This window comes from Mustelus asterias, chromosome 24 (genome assembly GCF_964213995.1).
Source record: "Mustelus asterias chromosome 24, sMusAst1.hap1.1, whole genome shotgun sequence".
Taxonomy (NCBI): Eukaryota; Metazoa; Chordata; class Chondrichthyes; order Carcharhiniformes; family Triakidae; genus Mustelus; species Mustelus asterias.
The window spans coordinates 57,366,488-57,390,916 of NC_135824.1; the positions used below are offsets into that span (position 1 = coordinate 57,366,488).

A 24,429-nucleotide genomic window follows, 5' to 3' on the forward strand; every position below is an offset into this window, starting at 1 on the left:
TGGAGCAGACTCGATGGGCCGAGTGGCCTAATTCTGCTCCTAGGTCTTATGGATTACTAGGCCAGTGATAATACCACTCTGCTACCAATCCCCTATGGATCTCTGATTCTATCTCAATATGTCTTTTCTGCAAGTCTCCGATTTCCATTCAGATGTTGGAGGTGGAGGGGGTGGGAGGGCTAGCACTGCTGCCTCACAGCGCCAGGGACCCGGGTTCGATTCCCGGCTTGGGTCACTGTCTGTGTGGAATCTGCACCTTCTCCCCGTGTCTGCGTGGGTTTCCTCCGGGTGCTCCGGTTTCCTCCCACAGTCCGAAAGATGTGCTGATTTAGGGGGATTGATCCGAACAGGTGCCGGAGTGTGGCGACTAGGGGAATTTCACAGTAACTTCATTGCAGTGTTAATGTAAGCCTTACTTGTGACTAATAAATAAACTTTACTTTAGAAGCTGCTGTAGTCATTGTTTCTGGTACCCTTTCGCGAGATGGTGATTAACACGGCCAATCCACCTAACCAGCACATCTTTGGAGTGTGGGAGGAAACCGGAGCACCCGGAGGAAACCCACGCAGACACGGAGAGAACGTGCAGACTCCGCACAGACAGTGACCCGAGCCGGGAATCGAACCCGGGTCCCTGGCGCTGTGAGGCAGCAGTGCTAACCAGCACTGTGCCCACCGTGTCGCCCTGAGTGAAGAAATTTCTCCTCACCTCAGTCCTAAAAGGTTTACCCCTTATCCTCAAACTATGACCCCCTAGTTCTGGACTCCCCCCACCATCGGGAACATTCTTTCTGAATCTTACCCTGTCTAACCCTGTTAGGATTTTAAAAGTTTCTATGAGATCCCCTCTCACTCTTCTAAGCTCCAGTGAATATAATCCTAACCGACTTAGTCTCTCCTCATACGACAGCCCTGCCATCCCAGGAATCGGCCTAGAATCAGCACTCCTCCACCCCCCTAGCAAGGACATCCTTCCTCAGATAAGGACAGGGAAATTGTATTGGGGTAATCGCACGTTTTTTCCTAAGTAAGAACTTGCATTTATATAGCACCGTTCATGACCTCAGGATGTCTCCCGGTGCTCTACAGCCAATAAAGTACTTTTGAAGTGCATTGACTGTTGTAATGTAGGAATCACAGCAGCCAATTTGTGCACAGCAAGATCCCACAAAGCAATGTGGTAAATGACCAACTGTAAATGTTCTAATGATGTTGGTTGAGGGATAAATATTGTCCTGGACTTGAGGGAGAACCCATAAATTTGATTTGATTTATTATTGTCACGTGTATTAACATGTGAAAAGTATTGTTTCTTGCGCGTTGTACAGACGAAACATACCGTTCATAGAGAAGGAAATAAGAGAGTGCAGAATGTAATGTTACAGTCATAGCTAGGGTGTAGAGAAAGTTGTCTCGTGGGATCTTTCCTCTAGGGTCTAATAGCTCACTCAGAAGAAAGCATTTCCGACAGTGCGGCGCTCACTCAGACAAGAAGGAATCTTCAGGAAAGTCAGAGGCATTTTGAACATGCTTACTCCAGGAAAGTTTGACAAGGTATGCATTGAGCTCCTCAATGTGGGTGTAGACTCTAAATTGGTCCTAAAATGGATCATTTTACTGATAGTAGAAGTGCTCATCTGGACTCATAGAATCCTTATAGTGCAGAAAGTGGCCCATGGAGCCTGCACCAACCACAATCCCACCCAGGCCCTATCCCCGTAACCCCACATATTTGCCCTGCTAATCCCCCTGACACTGAAGGGCGATTTAGCATGGCCAATCCATCTAACCTGCACATCTTTAGACACCCAATTTAGCATAGCCAATATACCTAACCCGCACATCTTTGGATACCTAAAGATCAATGAGAACTACTCAAGTCTTCGGAGTGGGTTGTGAGCCTGTCACCCAACCTTGCCATTGGCCGACTGCAGGATATTCCCGCTGACCTCTGTGGCGTTTTGTATGGATTTGCCCGTCCATCTCACCACTAGGTAGCCCACTGCGGTGAGGGGGGGAGGGGGGTGGAGTTTCCAGACCTCCCCGTCAGCGGAATCTTCCTGTCCTGCCTTTGGTGGCGGGACAGGAAGATCCCACTGATAGGAAAGGGCTGGAAAATCCCACCCAATGTTTTTCTGACATAGAGATGAGAGCACCAGGACCAAGCCCAGATGGATACCTAACTAGTTAAACTGCAAAATCGATCGGGACGAAGTTAGTCTGTCTTCAGACACAACGTCAATTAGTTCTCTGTACAGGACGGGGGGGGTGCGTTGCAAATTTGAGCCGTGTGTCAGAAGCATTTGCTTTTGGTAATGGTTAAGTATCAGGCCAAAAGGTCAGTTAATAAATGATATAAGTTGCAACGTCACTCAGTTGTGTAAAGTGACTGAATGTTTAATGCAGATTTTCCTTTTGTTCCCTAGGACCAGAGGAATCGAGGTTATAGAGGTGAGTCACAGCCTGTTACATCAATACATACAAGATAAGAACTGGGAGCAGGAGTCGGCCATCTGGCCCCTCGAGCCTGCTCCGCCACTCAATAAGATCATGGCTGATCTTTTTGTGGACTCAATTCCACTTACCCGCCCGCTCACCATAACCCTTAATTCCTTTACTGTTCAAAAATGTTATCTATCCTTGCCTTAAAAACATTCAATGAGGTAGCCTCAACTGCTTCACTGGGCAGGGAATTCCACAGATTCACAACCCTTTGGGTGAAGAAGTTCCTCCTCAACTCAGTCCTAAATCTGCTCCCCCTTATTTTGAGGCCATGCCCCCTAGTTCTAGTTTCACCCGCCAGTGGAAACAACTTCCCTGCTTCTATCTTATCTATTCCCTTCATAATCTTACATGTTTCTATAAGATCTCCCCTCATTCTTCTGAATTCCATTGAGGACTTGATGGTTTGAGTTATAAGGAGAGGCTGGATAGACTGGGACTTTTTTCCCCCAGAGCGTAGGAGATGTAGGGATGATCTTGTCGAGGTCTATAAAATAATGAGGGGCACAGATCAGCTAGATAGTCAATATCTTTTCCCAAAGTTAGGAGAGTCCAGAAGTACAGAGAGATCTTGGGGTTCATATCCATAGATCTCTGAAGGTTGCCACTCAAGTGGATAGAGCTGTGAAGAAGGCCTATAGTGTGTTGGCGTTCATTAACAGGGGGTTTGAGTTTAAGAGCCGTGGGGTTATGCTGCAACTGTACAGGACCTTGGTGAGACCACATTTGGAATATTGTGTGCAGTTCTGGTCACCTCACTACAAGAAGGATGTGGAGACACTGGAAAGAGTGCAAAGGAGATTTACCAGGATGCTGCCTGGTTTGGAGGGTAGGTCTTATGAGGAAAGGTTGAGGGAACTTGGGCTTTTCTCTTTGGAGCGGAGGAGGTTGAGAGGAGACTTGATAGAGGTTTATAAGATGATGAGGGGGATAGATAGAGTGAACGTTCAAAGACTATTTCCTCGGGTGAATGGAGCGGTAACTAGGGGGCTTAACTATAGGGTTCATGGTGGGAGATATAGGAAGGATGTCCGAGGTGGGTTTTTTACTCGGAGAGTGGTTGGGGTATGGAATGGACTGCCTGCAGGGATAGTGGAGTCAGAAACTTTAGGAACATTTAAGAAGCTATTGGATAGGCACATGGAGTACTTCGGGTTGATAGGGAGGAAATAGCTTGATCTGGGTTTCAGACAAAGCTCGGCACAACATCGTGGGCCGAAGGGCCTGTTCTGTGCTGTACTGTTCTATGTTCTAAGTAGAGGGCATAGGTTTAAGGTGAGAGGGGAGAGATGCAAAAGGGTCCAGAGGGGCAATTTTTTCACAGAGAGGGTGGTGAGTGTCTGGAACAAGCTGCCAGAGGTAGTAGTAGAGGTGGGTACAATTTTGACTTTTAAAAAGCATTTAGACAGTTACACGGGTAAGATGGGTATCGAGGGATATGGACCAAACACAGGCATTTGGGACTAGCTTAGTGGTTTTAATAAAAAGGGCGGCATGGACAAGTTGGGCCAAAGGACCTATTTCCATGCTGTAAACCTCTAACTCTAGTATAGTCCCATTCTACTCAGTCTCTCCTCATAAGCCAACCCTCTCAACTCCGGAATAAACCCAGTGAATCTCCTCTTCACCCCTTCCAGTGCCAGTACATCCTTTCTCAAGTAAGGAGACCAAATCTGTACACAGTACTCCAGGTGTAGCCTCACCAGCACCTTATGGGATGGCATGGTGGCGCAGTGGTTAGCACTGCTGCCTCACAGCACCAGGGACCCAAGTTCGATTCCTGGGTTGGGTCATTGTCTGTGTGGAGTTTCCACATTCTCCCCGTGTCTGCGTGGGTTTCCTCCCGGTGTTCCAGTTTCCTCCCACAGTCGGAAAGACGTGCTGGTTAGGGGTGCATTGGCCATGCTAAATTCTCCCTCAGTGTACCCGAACAGGCGCCGGAGTGTGGCGACTAGGGGATTTTCACAGTAACTTCATTACAATGTTAATGTAAGCCTTACTTGTGACGAAGAAATAAACTATAACTATACACCTGCAACATAACCTCCCTGTTTCTTCTATCATTAATGGCCATTGAGGGGTTAAAACTGCTCCTCCTCTCCCAATCTGCCGCAATCCCCTTTGGTGACAATGTACCCAACTAATTTTTTTTAAATATTGATTTATCAGTGGCAATGCTGACATTTCATTGCCCATTGCTAATTGCCCCTTGAGAAGGTGGTGCTTGGTTGAGCCTCTTGGTTGTAGTTCAGTAAAGGAGACACAAGTTCTGCTTCTTCTTAAACTACCCTTATTTCTTTGATCCAACTCCACATACAATTCTCCACCAACAACCCCGTGCCGCCTACAGCCCCTTTATATATCAGTGACTTCTATTGAATAATGGACAACAAATTAGGACTGAATTGGAAGGTCTGTTAACCTATTCCTAAGCCGCTGCCTTCAGCCGCTGCAGTCCGTCTGGTGTAGGTACATCCACAGTGCTGTTAGGGAGGGAGTTCCAAGATTCTGACCCAGCAACAGTGAAGGAACGTGCTTCCAAGTCAGGCTGGCGTGTGGCGGAGGCGGGTTGTATAATTGGAGACATACTCGTACATCTGCTGAGCTCACCCTCCTAGCCATAGACGTGGGGAAGATGTTTCCATTAATCGGAGGGACTCTGATCCGAGGGCACAGCCTCAGAGTAAAGGGACGACCCTTTAGAACCGAGATGAGGAGGAATTTCTTCAGCCAGAGGGTGGTGAATCTGTAGAATTCATTGCCACAGAGGCCAGGTCATTGAGTGTACTTAAGATAGAAATAGATAGGTTCCGCTCTGACGAAGGGTCATCCAGACTCAAAACGTTGGCTCTATTCTCTCTCCACAGATGCTGTCAGGCCTGCTGAGATTTTCCAGATTTTGTTTCAGATTCCAGCACCCGCAGTATTTTGCCTTTATTTTATTCTAGATAGGTACTTGATTGGCGAGGGGATCAAAGGTATTGGGGAAGAATGTTCCCAATGTTGGGGGGAGTCCAGAACTAGAGGGGGTCATAGTTTGGGGATAAGGGGTAAACCTTTTACAACTGAGGTGAGGAGAAATGTCTTCACCCAAAGGGTGGTGAATGTGTGGAATTCACTCCCACAGAAAGTAGTTGAGGTCAAAACGTTGTGTGATTTCAAGAAGAAATTAGATTTCGCTCTTGGGGCTAAAGGGATCAAGGGATGTGGGGAGAAGGGGGGAATCAGGATATTGAATTTGATGATCAGCCATGATCAAAACTAATGGTGCAGCAGGCTCGAAGGGCCGAATGGCCTGCTCCTGATCCTATTTTCTATGTTTCTAAAAGGTGGGAGAATGGGGAACGGTGGCACGGTGGTGAGCACTGCTGCCTCACCGCTCCAGGGACCCGGGTTCGATTCCCGGCTTGGAGTCACTGTCTGTGCGGAGACTGCACGTTCTCCCCGTGTCTGCATGGGTTTCCTCCAGGTGCTCCGGTTTCCCCTCTCAGTCCGAAAGATGTGGGGGTTAGGTGCATTGGCTATGCTAAATTTCCCCTTAGTGTCCCGGGATACGTAGGTTAGAGGGATTGGTGGGGTAAATCTATGGGGTTATGGGGATCAGGCTGGGTGGGATTGTGGTCGGTGCAGACTCAATTGTCCTTTGGGGAAGGAAATCTGCCATCCTTACCTGGTCTGGCCCACATGTGACTCCAGACGCATAGCAATGTGATTGTCTCTCAACTGCCTTCTGGGCAACTATGGGTGGCTAATAAATGCTGGCCAGCCACCGACACCTATGTCCCTCGAATGAGTAAAAAAATAAAATTCAGTACAATGCAGGTGTTCATTCTCCATACCAATCTCCTTCCAATTCCCAAAGCCTGTCCGCCATCTACAAGGCACAAGTCAGGAGTGTGATGGAATACTCCCCACTTGCCTGGATGGGTGCAGCTCCAACAACACTCAAGAAGCTCGACACCATCCAGGACAAAGCAGCCCCGCTCGATCCACAATCCCTCCCCCATCGGTGAACAGTGAGAAATGGGATCAGGAGAAGACCATTCAGCCCCTCGAACCTGCTCCAACATTCAATGAAATCATGGCTGACCTGGTTGTTTGATTTGAGTTATTATTGTCACATGTATTGGGATACAGTGAAAAGTATTGTTTCTTGCGTGCTATACAGACAAAGCATACCATTCATAGAGAAGGAATTTAACGCAGACAAGTGTGAGATATTGCACTTTGGAAGGACAAACCAAAGTAGAACGTACAGGGTAAATGGTAGGACTCTGAAGAGTGCAGTTGAACAGAGGGATCTGGGAATACAGGTACAGAATTCCCTAAAAGTGACGTCACAGGTGGATAGGGTCGTAAAGAGTGCCTTTGGTACATTGGCCTTTATAAATCGGAGTATCGAGTATAAAAGTTGGAGTGTTATGGTAAGGTTATATAAGGCATTGGTGAGGCCGAATTTGGAGTATTGTGTACAGTTTTGGTCACCTAGTTACAGGAAGGATGTAAATAAGGTTGAAAGAGTGCAGAGAAGGTTCACAAGGATGTTGCCGGGACTTGAGAAGCTGAGTTACAGAGAGAGATTGAATAGGTTGGGACTTTGTTCCCTGGAGCATCGAAGAGTGAGGGGAGATTTGATAGAGGTGTATAAGATTTTGATGGGTATAGATAGAGTGAATGCAAGCAGGCTTTTTCTGCTGAGGCTAGGGGAGAAAAAAACCAGAGGGCATGGGTTAAGGGTGAAGGGAGAAAAGTTTAAAGGGAATATTAGGGGGGGCTTCTTCATGCAGAGGGTGGTGGGAGTGTGGAATGAGCTGCCGGATAAAGTGGTAAATGCGGGGTCACTTTTAACATTTAAGAAAAACTTGGCCGGGTTCATGGATGAGAGGGGTGTGGAGGGATATGGTCCAAGTGCAGGTCAGTGGGACTAGGCAAAAAATGGTTCGGCACAGACAAGAAGGGCCAAAAGGCCTGTTTCTGAGCTGTAATTTTCTGTGGTTCGAAGGAAAGGAGAGGGTGCAAAATGTGGTGTTACAGTCATAACTAGGGTGTAGAGAAAGATCAACTTAATGCAAGGTAGGTCCATTCAAAAGTCTGACAACAGCAGGGAAGAAGCTGTTCTTGAGTCGGTTGGTACGTGACCTCAGACTTTTGTATCTTTTTCCCGACAGAAGAAGGTGGAAGAGAGAATGCCTGGGGTGCGTGGGGTCCTTGATTATGCTGGCTGCTTTTCCGAGGCAGCGGGAAGTGTAGACAGAGTCAGTGGATGGGAGGCTGGTTTATGCGATGGATTGGGCTACATTCACGACCTTTTGTAGTTTCTTGCGGTCTTGGGCAGAGCAGGAGCCCATACCAAGCTGTGATACAATCAGAAAGGATGCTTTCTATGGTGCATCTATAAAAGTTGGTGAGAGTCGTAGCTGACCTGCCAAATTTCCTTAGTCTTCTGAGAAAGTAGAGGCGTTGGTGGGGCTTTCTTAACCATAGTGTCGGCATGGGGGGGACCAGGACAAGTGATCTGGACACCTAAAAACTTGATGGTGGTCTTGACTCCACTCTCTTGCCCGTAACTCTTGCCTCCCTGTGTGAAGGGAAACTCTAGTCTTGGATATATTCGATTACCCTGTAGTCTGGGGACGAGAAGGCCAAAGAGAAAAACATCTTCTTAAATGGGAGACCCTTTCTTTGTGAGCGTGACCCTGTTTTTTCTTTTCTAGATTTATTTAAATCCTCTCCATCATCTTTCCTGTCAGGCCCTCTCTGAATCTGACGCTGACGGGTTGCTGTATATTGCTGCCATTTTTAAGATTTGTTGACCCTCTCTGTGCTCCTGTGACCTCCCCTTGCCCAGGTGTTTATTGTGCTGCTGCCAGGCACAGACTACACCACGTCAGCTGCTTCACTCTCCCACCAGCCTCCAGGGCGGAAGGTGCCACTCAGCTTTATTTGTCCTTGTCTTGACAAGCTGTTCTCGAGTTCTCTCCACGTCCCCCGCACCTGCCTCTCGGGCTAATCTCTTTCACCTTCCTGAGCTGCTGACATTTGAGCTCTTGGAGAGATTGCAGAGGTGATTTAGAGAGCTTTCGTTTCCTCGTCAGCTTTGCATGTTCCTGTTTCCCAGCTAATGAAGTTGATTGAAGTGTAAACTCTATTGCAACGTCCTGCTGTTGCTTCTCTTTCTCTCTCTCTCTCTCTCTCTCCCCTCTTTTGGCTTTCTGTTGTGACCCTCTCTGTCTTCCTTCTTTGTTCTTGTTTCTTTCATTCTCTCTCGCTTGCTCCCCCATCTCTCTGCTGTTCTTTTTCTCTCGTTCTTGCTCTCTCTCTCTCTCTCGCATCATTCCGTTTCGTCACTTTATTCACTTGCTCCATTTCTCTCATTTCACTTGCTGTCTCTTGCATTCTTGCTCTCTCCCACTCTCCCGATCACTTCTGCTCTCTTTCTCGCTTACACACACTCTCTCTCTCTCTCAAACTCTCTTGTCCCCTCTCTCTGTGACATGTTCTCTCATCCTCCCTCTCTCTGTCTTTCTATCTCTCTCTCTCTCTCTGTGCAACGCTTTCTCATTCTCCCTCTCTCTGTCTTTCTATCTCTCTCTCTGTCACTCGCTCTCTCATCCTCCCTCTCTCTGTCTTTCTATCTCTCTCTCTCTGTGACACGCTCTCTCATTCTCCCTCTCTCTGTCTTTCTATCTCTCTCTCTCTCTCTCTCTCTCTCTGTGCAACGCTTTCTCATTCTCCCTCTCTGTCTTTCTATCTCTCTCTCTCTCTATGCAACGCTTTCTCATTCTCCCTCTCTCTGTCTTTCTATCTCTCTCTCTGTCACTTGCTCTCTCATTCTCCCTCTCTCTGTCTTTCTATCTCTCTCTCTCTCTCTGTGCAACGCTCTCTCATTCTCCCTCTCTCCGTCTATCTCTCTCTCTCTGTGCAACGCTTTCTCATTCTCCCTCTCTCTGTCTTTCTATCACTCTCTCTGTCACTCGCTCTCTCATCCTCCCTCTCTCTTTCTATCTCTCTCTCTGTGCAACGCCTACTCATTCTCCCTCTCTCTGTCTTTCTATTTCTCTCTCTGTGACACGCTCTCTCATTCTCTCTCTCTCCGTCTATCTATCTCTCTCTCTGTGCAACGCTTTCTCATTCTCCCTCTCTCTGTCTATCTATCTCTCTCTCTCTGTGCAACGCTTTCTCATTCTCCCTCTCTCTGTCTATCTATCTCTCTCTCTCTGTGCAACGCTTTCTCATTCTCCCTCTCTCTGTCTTTCTATCTCTGTCACTCGTGCTCTCTCTCGCTATTTTGCTCTCTCTCTCTTGCATCTTCGCAATCTCTTTCTTTCCCTAGCTTTCTCTCCTCCCGTCGCCACTATTTCTTTTTCCAATTATCTTAAATCTGTGTCCTCTCATTCTCCTTCCTTCCATCGTTGGGAACAATTTCTCCCTCTCAACTCTGTCCAGACCTCCTCCTCATTTTGAACATCTCTAACTTAGTATCTCTACAGTGTAGAAGGAGGCCATTCGGCCCATCAGGTCTGCACTGACGCTCAGACAGAGGACCTCCGACCCTATCCCTGTAACCCCACGCATTTACCCTGCCAATCCTTCTACGCATCTTTGGACAATTAGGCAATTTAGCATGACCAATCCACCCAACCCGCACATCTTTGGATACTCGGGGGCAATTTAGCACGGCCAATCCACCCAACCTGCACATCTTTGGACTGTGGGAGGAAACCGGAGCACCCGGAGGAAAACCACGCAAACACGGGGAGAACGTGCAGACTCCGCACAGACAGTGACCCAAGTCGGGAATTGAACCCGGGTCCCTGGCACTGTGAGGCAGCAGTGCTAACCACTCAACTTTCTTTTCTCAATGGAGGAGCACAGGAACCATTGAAGTTTACAACTTAGAAGGTGGCCAGGAGGAAAGATACTGTCTGTGTGGAGTTTGCTTGCTCTCCCCGTGTCTGCTTGGGTTTCCTCCGGGTGCTGCGGCTTCCTCCCACACTCCAAAGATGTGCAGGTTAGGGGGATTGGCCATGCTAAATTGTCCCTTAGTGTCCAAAGATGTGTAGGTTGGGTGGATTGGCCATGATAAATTGACCCTTAGTGTCCAAAGATGTGCAGGTTGGGTGGATTGGCCATGCTAAATTGCCCCTTAGTGTCCAAAGATGTGTAGGTTAGGTGGATTGGCCATGATAAATTGACCCTTAGTGTCCAAAGATGTGCAGGTTGGGTGGATTGGCCATGCTAAATTGCCCCTTAGTGTCCAAAGATGTGTAGGTTAGGTGGATTGGCCATGCTAAATTGCCCCTTAGTGTCCAAAGATGTGCAGGTTGGGTGGATTGGCCATGCTAAATTGCCCCTTAGTGTCCAAAGATGTGTAGGTAAGGTGGATTGGCCATGCTAAATTGCCCCTTAGTGTCCAAAGATGTGTAGGTTGGGTGGATTGGCCATGATAAATTGACCCTTAGTGTCCAAAGATGTGCAGGTTGGGTGGATTGGCCATGCTAAATTGCCCCTTAGTGTCCAAAGATGTGCAGGTTGGGTGGATTGGCCATGCTAAATTGCCCCTTAGTGTCCCAAGATGTGTAGGTAAGGTGGATTGACCATGATAAATTGACCCTTATTGTCAGGGAGAATAGTAGGTTAAATACATGGGGTTACGGGGATAGGACCTGGGTGGGATTGTTGTCAGTGCAGACTCGATGGGCCGAATGGGCGCCTTCTGCATTGTTCTATGATGCTAAGGGCAATTGGGGGTGGGCAATAAATGCTGGCCTTGCCAGTGATGCCCAAAACCTGTGAATAAATATTTTTAAAAGGCCATTCGGCCCATTGTGTCTGCACTGAGTTGGGTAAAAGAAAGGGAAGGAGTTTACAGTGAGGTGGATCACAGCCTGGGTTACGAGGGGACAAATCTCAATGATCCTGGGTGCGGTTTAGTGCAGTGTGGGCTAATTTGGCAATGATTAAGTTGGCTGACTAATAACAAAATGACAATTCTGAACTTTGAACCAACTGCTTTTGGAACCAGTCCAAAGCCAACCACTCCAGACCGTGCCAAGTTATTCATAAGATGCAAAAGGAAATCGATCTGTGCAAACAATTGGCGCAGAAAAATCATTTATGAAGAAAGATTTCTTATGGGGTGTCACGTACAACAGTGACAAATCCATTCCGAATCTGTTAGTGAGCAGCTATAGAGAGCTGAGTTATCTGGACATGAGTTCAAATGCTGCCACAAGCTTAAATCCAATCCATTAAGTAAATTTAGAATTAAAAAAAAACCAAGCCTCAGTAATGGTGACGATAGAATTATTGGTCTGTTGTTGTAAAAACCCATCTGGTTCACTGAAGTTTGCAGATGATGCAACCATAGTGGGTCGGATCTCAAACAATGACGAGACAGAGTACAGGAATGAGATAGGTAATCTGGTGAACTGGTGCGGCAACAATAATCTCTCCCTCAGTGTCAACAAAACAAAGGAGATAGTCATCGACTTCAGGAAGTATAAAGGGGAACGTATCCCTGTCTACGTCAACAGGGACAAAGTTGAAATGGTTGAGAGCTTCAGGTTTTTAGGTGTCCAGATCACCAACAACATATTTTGGTCCCTCCATCCCAACACTATAGTTAGGAAAGCCCACCAACGCTTCTACTTTCTCAGAAGACTAAGGAAATTCGGCATGTCCACTACAACTCTCACCAGCTTTTAGAGATGCACCATAGAAAGCATTCTTTCTGGTTGTATCACAGCTTGGTATGGGCTTCTGCTCTGCCCAAGACCGCAAGAAACTACAAAATGTTGTGAATGTAGCCCAATCCATCACGCAAACCAGCCTCCCATCCATTGACTCTGTCTACACTTCCCGTTGCCTCGGAAAAGCAGCCAGCATAATTAAGGACCCCACGCACCCCGGACATTCTCTCTTCCACCTTCTTCCGTCAGGAATAAGATACAAAAGTCTGAGGTCACGTACCAACCGACTCAAGAACAGCTTCTTCCCTGCTGCTGTCAGACTTTTGAATGGACCTACCTCGCATTGAGTTGATCTTTCTCTACATCCTACACACTACGTTCTGCACTCTCTCCTTTCCTTCTCTATGAACGGTATGCCTTGTCTGTGTAGCGCGCAAGAAACAATACTTTTCACTATGTTAATACATGTGACAAATTGAATCAACTCAAAACTAATGTCCTTGAGGGAAGGAAATCTGCTGTCCTTACCTGGTCTGGCCCACATGTGACTCCAAAGCCACAGCAATTTTGATTTGATATATTGTATCAGGTATTGGGATACAGTGATAAGTATCGTTTCTTGCGTTTTATACAGACAAAGCATACCGTTCATAGAGTACACAGGGGAGAAGGAAAGGGGAGGGTGCAGAATGTAGTGTTACAGTCATAGCTAGGGTGTAGAGAAAGATCAGCTTAATATATGATAGGTCCATTCAAAAGTCTGACAGCAGCAGGGAAGAAGCTGTTCTTGAGTCGGTTGGTACGTGTCCTCAGACTTTTGTATCTTTTTCCCGACGGAAGAAGGTGGAAGAGAGAATGTCCGGGGTGCGTGGGGTCCTTGATTATGCTGGCTGCTTTGCCGAGGTAGCGGGAAGTGTAGACAGAGTCAATGGATGGGAGGCTATTGTTTAAATAAAAATTGCAGCATGCTGCTGTGCAGAGGGACCTGGGTGTCCTTGTGCAAGAATCTCAAGGAGTTGGTTTGCAGGTTGATGCGCGATTAATCCACTCGGGAGGCTAGATCGTACCTGGGAATAAAGGCTTTTATTCGCAACAAGAATAGAGCATACTGCTTAACAATACAATCCCAGACTAAAGGGTCACTAGGAAGTGCAGTGACCTTTATACTCCTATAGGAAGGCGGAGCCAAACGGAGTGTACCACAGAACAATGCTAACAGGTGGAACACCCCAACCCGAACCCCAACAGTAACAAGAGTAACATATGTACAAGTACCCATAGTGGTAACCAGCTTAGAAGGGCTAAAAGGGGACATGAGAAGACTTTGGCGGATAGGGTTAAAGAGAATCCTAAGGCGTTCTATAGGTATGTCAAGAACAGAAGGTTGGTTAGGGCAAGTTTAGGGCCAGTTATAGATGGCAGAGGGAAGTTATGTGTGGAACCGGAGGAGATTGGTGAAGCATTGAACCAATATTTCTCTTCGGTGTTCACGCAAGGGGACATGAATATAGCTGAGGAGGACACTGGGTTGCAAGGGAGTAGAATAGACAGTATTACAGTTGATAAGGAGGATGTGCAGGATATTCTGGAGGGTCTGAAAATAGATAAATCCCCTGGTCCGGATGGGATTTATCCAAGGATTCTCTGGGAGGCAAGAGAAGTGATTGCAGAGCCTCTGGCTCTGATCTTCAGGTCGTCGTTGGCCTCTGGTATAGTACCAGAAGATTGGAGGTTAGCGAATGTTGTCCCATTGTTTAAGAAGGGGAACAGAGACTTCCCCGGGAATTATAGACCGGTGAGTCTCACTTCTGTTGTCGGCAAGATGTTGGAAAAAATTATAAGGGATAGGATTTATAGTTATTTGGAGAGTAATGAATTGATAGGTGATAGTCAGCATGGTTTTGTGGCAGGTAGGTCGTGCCTTACTAACCTTATTGAGTTTTTTGAGAAAGTGACCAAGGAGGTGGATGGGGGCAAGGCAGTGGACGTGGTATATATGGATTTTAGTAAGGCGTTTGATAAGGTTCACCATGGTAGGCTTCTGCAGAAAATGCAGATGTATGGGATTGGGGGTGATCTAGGAAATTGGATCAGGAATTGGCTAGCGGATAGGAAACAGAGGGTGGTGGTTGATAGTAAATATTCATCATGGAGTGCGGTTACAAGTGGTGTACCTCAGGGATCTGTTTTGGGGCCACTGCTGTTTGTAATATTTATTAATGATCTGGATGAGGGTATAGTTGGGTGGATTAGCAAATTTGCTGATGACACCAAAGTCGGTGGTGTGGTAGACAGTGAGGAAGGGTGTCGTAGTTTGCAGGAAGACTTAGACAGGTTGCAAAGTTGGGCCGAGAGGTGGCGGATGGAGTTTAATGCGGAGAAGTGTGAGGTAATTCACTTTGGTAGGAATAACAGATGTGTTGAGTATAGGGCTAACGGGAGGACTTTGAGTAGTGTGGAGGAGCAGAGGGATCTAGGTGTATGTGTGCATAGATCCCTGAAGGTTGGGAATCAAGTAGATAGGGTTGTTAAGAAGGCATATGGTGTCTTGGCGTTTATTGGTAGGGGGATTGAATTTAGGAGTCGTGGCGTTATGTTGCAACTGTACACAACTCTGGTGCGGCCGCACTTGGAGTACTGTGTGCAGTTCTGGTCCCCACATTACAGGAAGGATGTGGAGGCTTTGGAGAGGGTGCAGAGGAGGTTTACCAGGATGTTGCCTGGTATGGAGGGGAGATCCTATGAGGAGAGGCTGAGGGATTTGGGATTGTTTTCGCTGGAAAGGCGGCGGCTAAGAGGGGATCTTATTGAAACATATAAGATGATTAGAGGTTTAGATAGGGTGGATAGTGATAGCCTTTTTCCTCTGATGGAGAAATCCAGCACGAGGGGGCATGGCTTTAAATTGAGGGGGGGTAGTTATAGAACCGATGTCAGGGGTAGGTTCTTTACCCAGAGGGTGGTGAGGGATTGGAATGCCCTGCCAGCATCAGTAGTAAATGCGCCTAGTTTGGGGGCGTTTAAGAGATCCGTAGATAGGTTCATGGACGAAAAGAAATTGGTTTAGGTTGGAGGGTCACAGTTTTTTTTTAACTGGTCGGTGCAACATCGTGGGCCGAAGGGCCTGTTCTGCGCTGTAATGTTCTATGTTCTATGTTCTATGTTCTATGGTTCAGCAGGTAATTAAGAAGGCAAATAGAATTTTGTCCTTCAATGCCAGAGGGATGGAATTTATAAACAGGGAGGTTATGTTCCAGCTGTATAAGGTGCTGGTGAGGCCACACCTGGAGTACTGTGTACAGTTTTGGTCTCCTTACTTGAGAAAGGATATACTGGCACTGGAAGGGGTGCAGAGGAGATTCACTAGGTTGATTCCGGAGTTGAGAAGGTTGGCTTATGAGGAGAGACTGAGTAGACTGGGGCTATACTCATTGGAATTCAGAAGAATGAGGGAATGAGGCACTGCTGCCTCACTGCGCCAGGGACCCGGGTTCGATTCCCGGCTCGGGTCACTGTCTGTGTGGAGTCTGCACGTTCTCCCCGTGTCTGCGTGGGTTTCCTCCGGGTGCCCCGGTTTCCTCCCACAGTCCAAAAGACGTGCTGGTTAGGGTGCATTGACCCGAACAGGCGCCGGAGTGTGGCGACTAGGGGATTTTCACAGTAACTTCATTGCAGTGTTAATGTAAGCTTAATAAATAAGCAAAGGGTTAATAAAAGTGATTTATTCCCTCGTGGTTGGTGTTTTTCAGATTGATCTCAGCAAATCAATGGAAGATCAGGGACCCTTTGACGTAATCATCCACAAACTATCAGACCTAATGCTGGAGGCGGATCAGAGAGACACTCAGTCGCAGCAACGTATCCAGAAATTTCAGGTGAGCAGGTGACATCGAACATCAGACAGCACGGGGCGACATTTGGACCATCGCCTCTGTACTAGCTCTTTGAAAGAGTTAATCCCACTCTCCCCTGCTTTTAGCGCAGCTCTATGAAGGTTCCCCCTCCCCCCTCCCCAATCACTAAGACCACCCATCTCCACCTCTGTAACTCCACTCCTGCCTCAGCTGATCAGCCGTGGAAACCCTCGCTCCAGTCCACATCGCCGCTAGGCTCGATCTCACTCCTGGCTGCTCTCCCCCGTTCTAACACTCAAGAAGCTCGACACCATCCAGGACAAAGCAGCCCCGCTTGATTGGCACCCCATCCACAAACACCCACTACCAACGCTCAGTGGCAACCGCGTGTACTATGTCTGTGTGGAGTCTGCACATTCTCCCTGTGTCTGCGTGGGTTTCCTCTGGGTGCTCCGGTTTCCTCCCACAGTCTGAAAGTCGTGCTGGTTAGGGTGCATTGGCCGTGCTAAATTCTCCCTCAAAGTACCCGAACAGGTGTGGTGACTCAAATTTAAAGTTAATTTATTAGTGTCACAAGTAGGCTTACATTAACACTGCAATGAAGTTACTGTGAAATTCCCCTAGTTGCCACACTCCGGCACCTGTTCGGGTACACTGAGGGAGAATTTAGCACGGCCAATGCTTCCTATGATGTGGAGATGCCGGTGTTGGACTGGGGTGAACACAGTAAGAAGTCTCACAACAGGTTAAAGTCCAACAGGTTTATTTGGTAGCAAATACCATAAGCTTTCGGAGTGCTGCTCCTTTGTCAGATGGAGTGGAAATGTGCTCTCGAACAGTGCACAGAGACACAAAAAATCAAGTTACAGAATACTGATCAGAATGCGAATCCCTACAACCAGCCAGGTCTTAAAGGTACAGACAATGTGGGTGGAGGGAGCATTAAACACAGGTTAAAGAGATGTGCATTGTCTCCAGACACATTGTCTCTCATAAAAAAAAATCACTCACTGTAAAGCACTCTGGGACATCTCACGGTTGCCAAAGGTGCTACGAAAATGCGCTCTCTCACGACTGTTCGCTTTAATTCCAGGATTACGTTGAGGGCCATCCACAGACCATCCTTTTGGACCCCTTGCCTGCGATGCGAAGGCTCTCCGATCGCTTTCAGTCCTACAAACTTATTCAGGAGCTGCAGGCCTTGGACCAAGGTTGGTTTCTTTTGATTTTTGGGTCACTTTTATCGAGGGGATCCGGGATTTGAGCTGCTAGGCCCGAGGCCCTGGCCCAGCGCTTAATGGAATTCAGCTTTCTCAGAAGTCCCAGCGTTAAAGTCAGGCATTAAACCAAGAGCTTGTTGCTCCATCTGAGGGAGGAAATGCTTTATGGTACACGCCGGGCCAACATTCCTCCCTGAAAAAGCAAAATTAACTGCTTTGTGGGGCGGTGCCTGTGCAAAACGGCTGCCATGACCGTTTGTTCCCATGGCTACAGACAAAATGGCTGCCATGACCATTTGCTCCCATGGCAACAGAGACAAAATGGCTGTCGTGACCGTTTACTCCCACGACAGTAACCAGGCTACCGCGGCTGTTGTTCCCATGACGCCAATGAGAGTTGTGGGCAGTTTGGCACCAAATTATTATTACATGAAATAATTTCATGCAAAATGTTTTCTGGCAACCAAATGTCAAATAATAGGTCCATGAATTGGGCTACAGGGAGGGAGCCAGCATGGAAATGACGGGCTGAATAGCCTCCTTCTATGCTTGTTCCCATTCTGGGCCCAAGCGGTGGACATCCAGCGTTAGGCCGCTTTCCAAATGGCGCGCACCGCCCGCCCCCCCCCCCCCCCCCCCCCCCCCCCCCCCGCCCCCCCCCTCCGCGTTGCCATTGCTCAAGGGGCAGTGAGGTGGGCTTGCTAACCTTCCAGGCTTGGTCAGGAGTCTGAATAAAGGGCACAAAGAATTACATTGGATGCAATAAATAAGATATTCAATTTTCTTTCAATTTTGACCAATATTTCTTTAAATAAATGATAATGGTGCTGAAAAAAATGGTTCATTGGTCAACAGTCAAGACTCATCCAATCCGACAATGAAAGGTATCTTTGCTTTCCAAAGGGACCATGGGAAGGCTTCGATGGAGGAGTCGGGCAGACAAAAGTTAAAGTTTTATTTATTAGTCACAAGTATGGCTTACATTAACACTGCAATGAAGTTACTATGAAAATTCCCTAGTAGCCACACTCGGGTGCCTGTTCGGGTACACTGAGGGAGAATTTAGCATGGCCAATGCACCCTAACCAGCACATCTTTCGGACTGTGGGAGGAAACCGGAGCACCCGGAGGAAACCCCCGCAGACACGGGGAGAACGTGCAGACTCCGCACAGACAGTGACCCAAGTCGGGAATCGAACCCGGGTCCCTGGTGCTGTGAGGCAGCAGTGCTAACCAGTGTGCCACCGTGCTGTCAGGTCCTTAAATCCTGGCATGAAATAATTTATTCTGAATATTATGTTGGCCACGGAAATACTTGCTAATGTGTCATGCATTCTTCGTCAGAATCGCAGGTTGCCCCAAGGCTGTGTTTGCACCTTGTGACAGTTTAGTAACCTGTTTGTATCTTTGCTACATGTCTCTGGTATTGAGTGTGGAGCGCTGACGTACTGTAGACACAGGAATCCAAACTATTCCCCTCCTTCCCCCAAATATCTGCTGCAGATAACGTCATTTTCAGTTGCTCACCAGCCGTGGTGAATGGGGTTCCAGTATGACCCGAGGATCTCTCTTTCTCTCTCCTGTTTAAACACACACACTTTTCTGTACTCCAGATGATCAGTTTTGTAATCCTCCCTATCTGGAGCTGGCAACAAGGAACCAGACTGAGATCCTGCACCTGATTAAAGAACAAAAACTGACCTTTCCACTCAGTGAGTATCTGCGCAGGTGTGTGTTTGCGCGCATGTATCACTTTCATCACCTGTATGTGTCTCTTTCCCTTGCCTTTTCTTTTGCCCTCCCTCCATCCCCCTTGCCCTCTCTTTTGCCCTCCCCCTCTCTCGCCACTTCCCTCCCCCTCTCCCCCCCCCCCTCTCTCTCCCTACCTCCATCCCTCCCTCCCCATCTCTCGCCCTCCCTCCCTCCCCTCCCTCCCTCCCTCCCCCTCTCTCGCCCTACCTCCCTCCCTCCCCCTCTCTCTCCCTACCTCCCTCCTGTGGTGAACCATTGTTGGTTCCCACCAGGTAGTGCTGAGCCATGGTCTGGCCAGTACTATGAGTCTGTAGATATGTTACTGTTGGGGTTAGGGTTGGGCTGTTCTACCTGTTAATATAGTTGTTATGGTACACCCCAGTCGGCTCCGCCTCCTGGGAGAGGTATAAAGGTCACTGCTCTGCCTGGTGACCCTTTAGTCTGGGATCGTATACTGTATATGGTAGCTCTGTTATTGTTGGCAATAAAAGCCTTTATTTCCCGAGTACATCACGCCTCTCGTGTGTTATATCGCGCATCAATTTTATTGCCAACAAGTAAATTCTTTTTTTTTGAAAAAAAAACGACAAAGAAACATGGAGCAAATGCTTAAACCCGAACGGCTTACGTTGGACCCACATGCGGCGGGAGCATCGAACACTTTCGACCACTGGTTGAAGTGTTTCCAGGATTACCTCGACGCCTCCACAGCGGTCACCGACGACGCCGACAGACTCCGGGTCCTCCACGCGAGGGTAAGCGACGCAGTATACCTAGCGATCCGTGGGGCCACTGACTACAAAGGGGCCCTCGAGCTTCTCAAGAAGCGATACAACAAACCGCCGAATGAGATGCATGCTCGATACCTTCTAGCCACTCGACGGCGGCAGCCCGGCGAAACGACGGAACAGTACGCGTGCGAGCTTCAGCAGCTAGCCAGAGCCTGCAACTGCAAGTCAGTGTCGGCAGCCCAGTACATGAACGACCTAGTTCGAGATGCGTTCGTGGCGGGAATCGGCTCGTCGTACATCCGCCTTCGGCTGTTGGAGCAAGGTAACCTCGATCTCACTAAATCCATAGAGTTAGCTGACGCTCTAGAAACGGCCTCCAAAAGTCTGGCGATGTACCCCGACGACCACGTGGAGACAGCGTGGCAGGGGCAGTCACAGACCCCACTTTATTCAGCGGGACCGAAAAACTGCGCGATTGCGTCCCCAGCCTCGGACCTGACGACGGCAGCAGCTCCAGACGGCCCGCGGTGTTACTTCTGTCGGGGGGGTGAAACACCCTCGGCAGCGATGTCCAGCTAAAGCGGTGTTGTGCTCCGCCTGCGGCAAGAAGGGGCACTATTCCAAGGTATGCCGGTCCAAACTTCCATCCAAATCAGCAGTGCGGCGTGTGACTCCCCGGAGCCGGCCTCCTTGTCTTCTGCATCTTCATGGTCTTCTGCCACGTGCGATTCCAGGACGTCGCCATTCCGAACGACGGAGTCGCAAGACACGTGCGACCTGCAGGGGCCGCAGGTTTTGGCGCCATCGTCCACGTGCGACCTATGGGGGCAGCCATTTTGGTCGGCACCGACCGCGAATGACCAGCAGGGGTCGTCACCAACCATCTCAGCTGCCTGCAGTTGCACCCACGAACCAATGGTGGCGTCGATCATCCTGGACCAGGCCAAGCCTCACAGACTCGACAAGTCCATGATGGACAAACAGGTAAACAAACGCCCGATTTATTGTTTGTTTGACAGCGGGAGCACGGAGAGCTTCATTCATCCAGACACCGTGAAGTGGTGTGGTCTCCAGATTCGGACTGTCAAGCAGACAATTTCGATGGCATCAAGGTACCGGTCTGTCACCGTGCTAGGGAGTTGCGTGGTCAATCTGACGGTGCAGGACACAGTCTACGAGAACTTCAAGCTCCTTGTGTTACCGCACCTTTGCGCGCCAATACTCCTAGGACTAGATTTTATGGTCCACTTGAAGAGTGTAACCCTGCAGTACGGTGGGCCACTCCCTCCGCTTTCAGTGGGAGACCCGCAGCCTCTAAATTGCCCAACGCGCTCCACATGTAGTCTCTCAAGGCTTAGGATCACCACACCCTCCCTATTCCAGAATCTCGTGCCAGGCTGCAAGCCCATCGCAACAAAGAGCAGGCGTTACAGCGCTGAGGATCGGATCTTCATTCGATCTGAAGTTCAGCGGCTCCTCAAGGAAGGGATCATCCAACCTAGCGCTAGTCCTTGGAGAGCGCAAGTCGTGGTGGTTAAGAATGGGAACAAACCCCGGATGGTCATAGATTATAGTCAGACCATCAACAGATACACGCAGCTGGATGCGTATCCCCTCCCGCGCATATCTGACATGGTCAATCAGATTGCGCAGTACCGGGTGTTCTCCACCATCGACTTAAAATCTGCTTACCACCAGCTCCCCATTCGCCCAGAGGACCGACAATACACGGCCTTTGAGGCGGATGGTCGCCTGTACCATTTTTTTAAGGGTTCCTTTTGGTGTCACGAATGGGGTCTCGGTCTTCCAGCGTGCTATGGACCGAATGGTGGACCATAACGGACTGCGGGCTACCTTCCCGTACCTGGATAATGTTACCATCTGCGGCCATGACCAGCAGGACCACGATGCCAACCTTCTTAGATTCTTACGCACTGCATCTCGCCTGAATCTGACCTACAACAGGGAGAAGTGTGTATTTCGCACGCGCCGCCTAGCTATCCTCGGATACGTGGTGGGAAACGGGGTCCTTGGCCCTGATCCAGACCGTATGCGTCCTCTCCTCGAACTTCCCCTGCCCATCAGCGTCAAAGCACTGAGAAGATGCTTAGGCTTCTTCTCATACTACGCACAGTGGGTTCCCAATTACGCGGACAAAGCCCGTCCGCTCATCAAGTCTACCTCTTTTCCCCTAGCACCAGAGGCTCGCCTAGCCTTTGCAAGAATAAAAGCCGACATTGCGAAAGCCACGATGCACGCTATCGATGAGTCCATCCCCTTCCAGGTGGAGAGTGATGCATCTGATTTCGCCCTGGCCGCCACACTTAACCAGGCGGGCAGGCCCGTCGCCTTTTTTTCTCGCACCCTCCAAGGCCCTGAAATTCGACATTCGGCGGTGGAAAAGGAGGCCCAGGCCATTGTGGAGGCCGTCCGGCATTGGCGCCATTACTTGGCGGGAAAACGGTTCACTCTGCTCACGGACCAGCAGTCCGTGGCGTTCATGTTCAACAACACGTTACGGGGTAAGATCAAGAATGATAAGATCTTGAGGTGGAGAATCGAGCTCTCCACCTACAATTATGATATCATGTATCGTCCAGGGAAGCTCAACGAGCCCTCGGATGCCCTGTCGCGTGGAACATGCGCTAGTATGCAGGAGAATCGATTGCAGGCTCTCCACAATGACCTCTGCCATCCGGGGGTCACTCGGCTCTTCCACTTCATAAAAGCCCGGAATCTACCCTACTCGGTGGAGGATGTCAGGTCCATAACCAGAAGCTGCCGGGTATGCGCGGAATGCAAACCGCACTTCTACCGACCTGACAGGGCACAACTCGTTAAGGCCACTCGTCCCTTCGAAAGACTGAGTGTGGACTTTAAGGGCCCCCTTCCCTCGACAGATCGGAACGTGTACTTCCTCAATGTGGTTGATGAGTACTCACGATTCCCTTTTGTCATTCCCTGTTCTGATATGACCGCTGCCACGGTTATCAAGGCATTTCGTGATCTTTTCACCCTGTTCGGTTACCCCTGTTATATCCACAGCGATAGGGGCTCGTCGTTCATGAGCGATGACTTGAGGCAGTACCTGCTCTCATATGGGATTGCCTCTAGTAGAACCACGAGCTACAACCCAAGGGGTAACGGACAGGTCGAACGAGAGAATGCTACAGTCTGGAAGGCTGTCTTACTGGCGTTGAGGTCTAAAGGTCTTCCAGTCTCCCGTTGGCAAGAGGTGCTCCCTGATGCGCTCCATTCCATACGCTCACTCCTGTGTACGGCAACCAACGCTACTCCTCATGAGAGAATGTTTTCATTCCCTAGGAAGTCTTCCTCTGGGACCTCATTACCGTCTTGGTTGACGTACTCAGGACCTGTCCTCCTGCGGCGGCATGTTAGGACCCGCAAGTCCGACCCTTTGGTTGAACAGGTCTATCTCCTCCACGCCAACCCTCAGTATGCCTACGTGGCATATCCTGATGGGCGAGAGGACACGGTCTCGATTCGAGATCTGGCGCCAGCAGGGGGCTTGGAAACCCCTGTCGCTCCCATACCTCCTGTTAGGGACCTCCCAACCATTATTTCCCCTCCTGACACGGCGCGGGCAGTATCAGGACCACCACTTAACCCTCTTACACCCGTGTACAGCTTGCCTGAGTCCAGGAGATGGTCGCCACTTTAGGCGTGCCCGAGTTCAGCGGATTGTCACCACCTCGTGGTCTACCGGCCCGTGAGGAACTGGAGGAGTCGCTGGACACCGCCTTGGAGAGAACGTCACTGCGATTGCCTGAACCGGTGTCATCGCCGGTGTTGAGGAGGTCACAGCGACGGTGCGGTTCCCCCAGACCGTTTGAACTTGTAGACAGATGAACAATTGTTCTGTGTTTTGTACCCCGCCGGCCTTTGTTTTCAAAGGAGGGGTGAATGTGGTGAAACATTGTTGGTTCCCACCAGGTAGTGCTGAGCCAGGGTCTGGCCAGTACTATGAGTCTGTATATATGTTACTGTTGGGGTTAGGGTTGGGCTGTTCTACCTGTTAATATAGTTGTTATGGTACACCCCAGTCGGCTCCGCCTCCTGGGAGAGGTATAAAGGTCACTGCTCTGCCTGGTGACCCTTTAGTCTGGGATCGTGTACTGTATATGGTAGCTCTGTTATTGTTGACAATAAAAGCCTTTATTTCCCGAGTACATCATGCCTCTCGTGTGTTATATCGCGCATCACCTCCCTCCCTCCCCATCTCTCGCCCTACCTCTCTCCCTCACTCCCTCCCCCTCCCTCGCCACCTCTCTCCCCCTCTCTCCCTCCCTCCCCCTCTCTCGCCCTCCCTCCCTCCCCATCTCTCGCCCTACCTCCCTCCCTCTCTCTTGCCCTACCTACCTCCCTCCCCCTCTCTCGCCCTCCCTCCCTCCCTCCCTCCCTCGCCCTCTCCCGCCCTACCTCCCTCCCTCCCCCTCTCTTGCCCTCCCTCCCTCCCTCCCCCTCTCTTGCCCTACTTCCCTCCCTCCCCCCTCCCTCCCCCCCTCTCTCCCTACCTCCCTCCCTCCCCCTCTCTCGCCCTCCCTCCCTTCCCCTCTCTCACCCTCCCTCCCTCCCCCTCACTCTCCCTCCCCCCCTCCCTCCCTCCCTTCCCCTCTCTCTCCCTACCTCCCTCTCTCCCTACCTCCCTCCCTCCCTC

The 24,429-nt window shown here is 49.4% G+C and overlaps 1 protein-coding gene across 1 annotated transcript in view; it reads left to right on the forward strand.

Annotated features, from left to right (window-relative positions):
• Positions 1 to 24,429, forward strand: part of LOC144511448 (inositol-tetrakisphosphate 1-kinase-like) — a 52,004-nt gene that overhangs the window by 15,105 nt on the left and 12,470 nt on the right. Inside the window, exons 2-5 of the mRNA XM_078241811.1 lie at positions 2,427 to 2,451; positions 15,944 to 16,069; positions 17,142 to 17,259; positions 18,882 to 18,980. Coding sequence (XP_078097937.1) covers positions 2,427 to 2,451; positions 15,944 to 16,069; positions 17,142 to 17,259; positions 18,882 to 18,980 — 368 coding nt within the window. The remainder of the gene's footprint in view (positions 1 to 2,426; positions 2,452 to 15,943; positions 16,070 to 17,141; positions 17,260 to 18,881; positions 18,981 to 24,429) is intronic.